General features: G+C 29.5%; 1 protein-coding gene across 1 annotated transcript in view; it reads left to right on the top strand.

Annotated features, from left to right (window-relative positions):
- The first annotated feature begins 1,589 nt into the window (after window positions 1-1,589).
- Tecrl (trans-2,3-enoyl-CoA reductase like) overlaps window positions 1,590-2,637 on the top strand; it is an 82,920-nt gene continuing 81,872 nt past the window's right edge. Inside the window, exon 1 of the mRNA XM_005331725.5 lies at window positions 1,590-1,823. Coding sequence (XP_005331782.2) covers window positions 1,590-1,823 — 234 coding nt within the window. The remainder of the gene's footprint in view (window positions 1,824-2,637) is intronic.

The following is a 2,637-nucleotide window of genomic DNA, read 5'->3' as shown; positions in this document are numbered from 1 at the left end:
GAATTATGGCTTTTTCTTAAGAAAAAATAAGATGCTCCTGTAGTGTACTGAGCAGATTACTAAATTAATTGCTCAGATATAAAACCGGATTACTCAAACTGCTATGTTAAAATGAACTATAGTTTGGCAAATGTTCCCAGAGAGATCAATTGGGAAAAATGATAAAAGTGAGGCAGATGATGTTATGATAGCTATGAGGATAGTGAATAGATTGCATTCTAGATTTCTGACAAATCAGATGTTAAGTATGGGTAAAAAATCACTCCAAATGTGGAGCCCAGAACAACTGAGTTAAGGTTATGCAAAACATGTGCACAGAAGTGTATGCAAATGCTTGTGCAAATTTCCACACATCATTATATTGAGTATAATGATGATGTACAACATGAAATTATAAATGAACCATATATAAATGAAACCGATGTCCTTATTGTATAGTAAACATTTGAAAAAATATATATTTATTTTAAAAAGTAAAGGGTAGCCTCATATACATAGCTGAAATTTTTCATCCATACTTTTAACCATTTTCTTTTAAATGTTTTTATTTAAAATAACATTCTAGAAACTTCTCCTTTAATATCCCTTTGAATCACTAACAATATATTTTAGAGTATTTTTTCTTGCTAATTTTTCTTTAGCATATATAAAATCTAAGAATAGTTGCAGTCTCTTTATGAAAATCTCTCTTTCCCGGTTGTTTATCACATTTCATTGTTTATTCTGAGATTATTTAAATTTGCCCCAATTTGATGTTGTGGGAAGTTTGATGTTTAGTACTAATTTTCTATATCAATTCAATAATTTTCCGAAGACACGGAATGTGTAGAAATGCTAAAATAAGATTAGGTTCTTCTTCCTAAGTTATAAAATTGTTGTCTACATATTCTAATCTCATTGTTTACCATCTTTTCATTCCATGTATTGAGTGAAAACTTCACCATTTTTTGATATGTTATCTTGAGTTTTTTGAAATGTATAATAGTGCTGATGAAAATAAATCTCTCAGAATGTTGTAAATGTAAATGTGCATATATATTAATGTGTGTGTGTGTGTGTGTATATATATATATATATATATATATATATATATAACATTAGTCTTTTCTTAAGATAAATTTTAAAATGTGTTACATAATGCAATTTTTCATAATTGGCACTATGAAATGGTTTAACTATATTTAACTAAAGTTAAATATAGCTTAATGTGATTGTGCATGCAACAGTATGCATGTTTTTGAAGATAAGTGCATCCAGAATTCAGAAATAATAAAAACTATCTATTTTCATGCTTTGGAATCTCAGATAAGACTGGTCATATTAAGAAGCAGAGATAAAAAGAGACAGCAAGAAATAATTCAAATGCTGGTAAAGTAATACCCTATCAACACTGCAGCAATTCTTAATGTGTGTTATATATAGAAATAAGATCAGTCATTGTTTTCAAGCCTGCTAAATAAAACTGAACTCTCGGAATGGCATGCCACTTGACCTCTCAGGAGTTCGCCAGAGGTATTTAACTGGTGTAAAGGGGACTCACTTGCAAGTGTCTCCTGTTTGTATGACAGTTTCTCCTTCTAGTTCACACAATGTTCAAAAGACACAAGTCCCTTTCCTCAGATCGCAAGCGAGAATTATTCTTCCAAAGAGTTTCAAGGTCCATAATGAAGAATGATATAAGAAATTTCCACTCTTTGTCGCAACTTGTACTCTCAGCAGGTCCTCTAAAAGCAACTCCAGCAGTCAAGCACTCAAAAACTACTCACTTTGAGATAGAAATCATTGATGCTCAAACCAGGAAACAGATATGCATCGTAGATAAGGTGAGTTTTATTTACTTAATTGGTTTAATTATATCTCAAACAAAGATTATTACTCCCTTGATTAAATGCTGACAGGACTGTGTTAAGAAAACATTCCTAACTTTTAAACTTAATTTTAAATTGAACAGGACAGAAACTTTGTGAATTGTTTCAGGGGAAGATATTTGCTGTGTTTTCATATTCTATTTAAATTAATTAGATGGTAAATAATAATTTAGGATTTGGTTTTGCAGCTTTCTGTTGACCATTATGCCCAAGTGAATTTCTAATGCTCAATTTCTCAGCCTATGATAAAACTATTTCTAGATTTTCTCATCAGGCACTTTATTGCATGTGCAAATTAGTATAGAATTTCAAGTGTTTGTAGAAAACAATAAGCAAAATGTCATGGAAGTTACCAGTAGCAATACAAAGTATTTATCATAAAATCTAGCCATTTTAAAACTTTATGATAAGGTGTTATTTGGCTTAAAAAATAACTTTTGTTTGTTTAAAAACACAAGTTCACTTTTGTTTTTTTAAAAACCTAAGTTCAAATTCCTGAAAAGAATGTCTTTTCACATTCATCCAATTAATATTCATATTCACAGATGGGTCATTAAGAAATGATAAAATACATACATCTCAAGTGAGAAAATTTAAGTGTGAATATATGTGCACATTTTAGATATACATATACATGTAAAATAATACAAAATAATTTATTTCTCATAAAGTTGAAAAGTAACTAGTTTATGAGGAGAAAGGCTAATGTTTTAAATACAACATTTCCTAATTTATTTTGCTTTAAAAACATGCTGCAAGAGTGTTTGCT

This window comes from Ictidomys tridecemlineatus, chromosome 9 (genome assembly GCF_052094955.1).
Source record: "Ictidomys tridecemlineatus isolate mIctTri1 chromosome 9, mIctTri1.hap1, whole genome shotgun sequence".
NCBI classification, from domain to species: domain Eukaryota; kingdom Metazoa; phylum Chordata; class Mammalia; order Rodentia; family Sciuridae; genus Ictidomys; species Ictidomys tridecemlineatus.
This window is presented reverse-complemented; position numbering and strand designations above follow the sequence as displayed.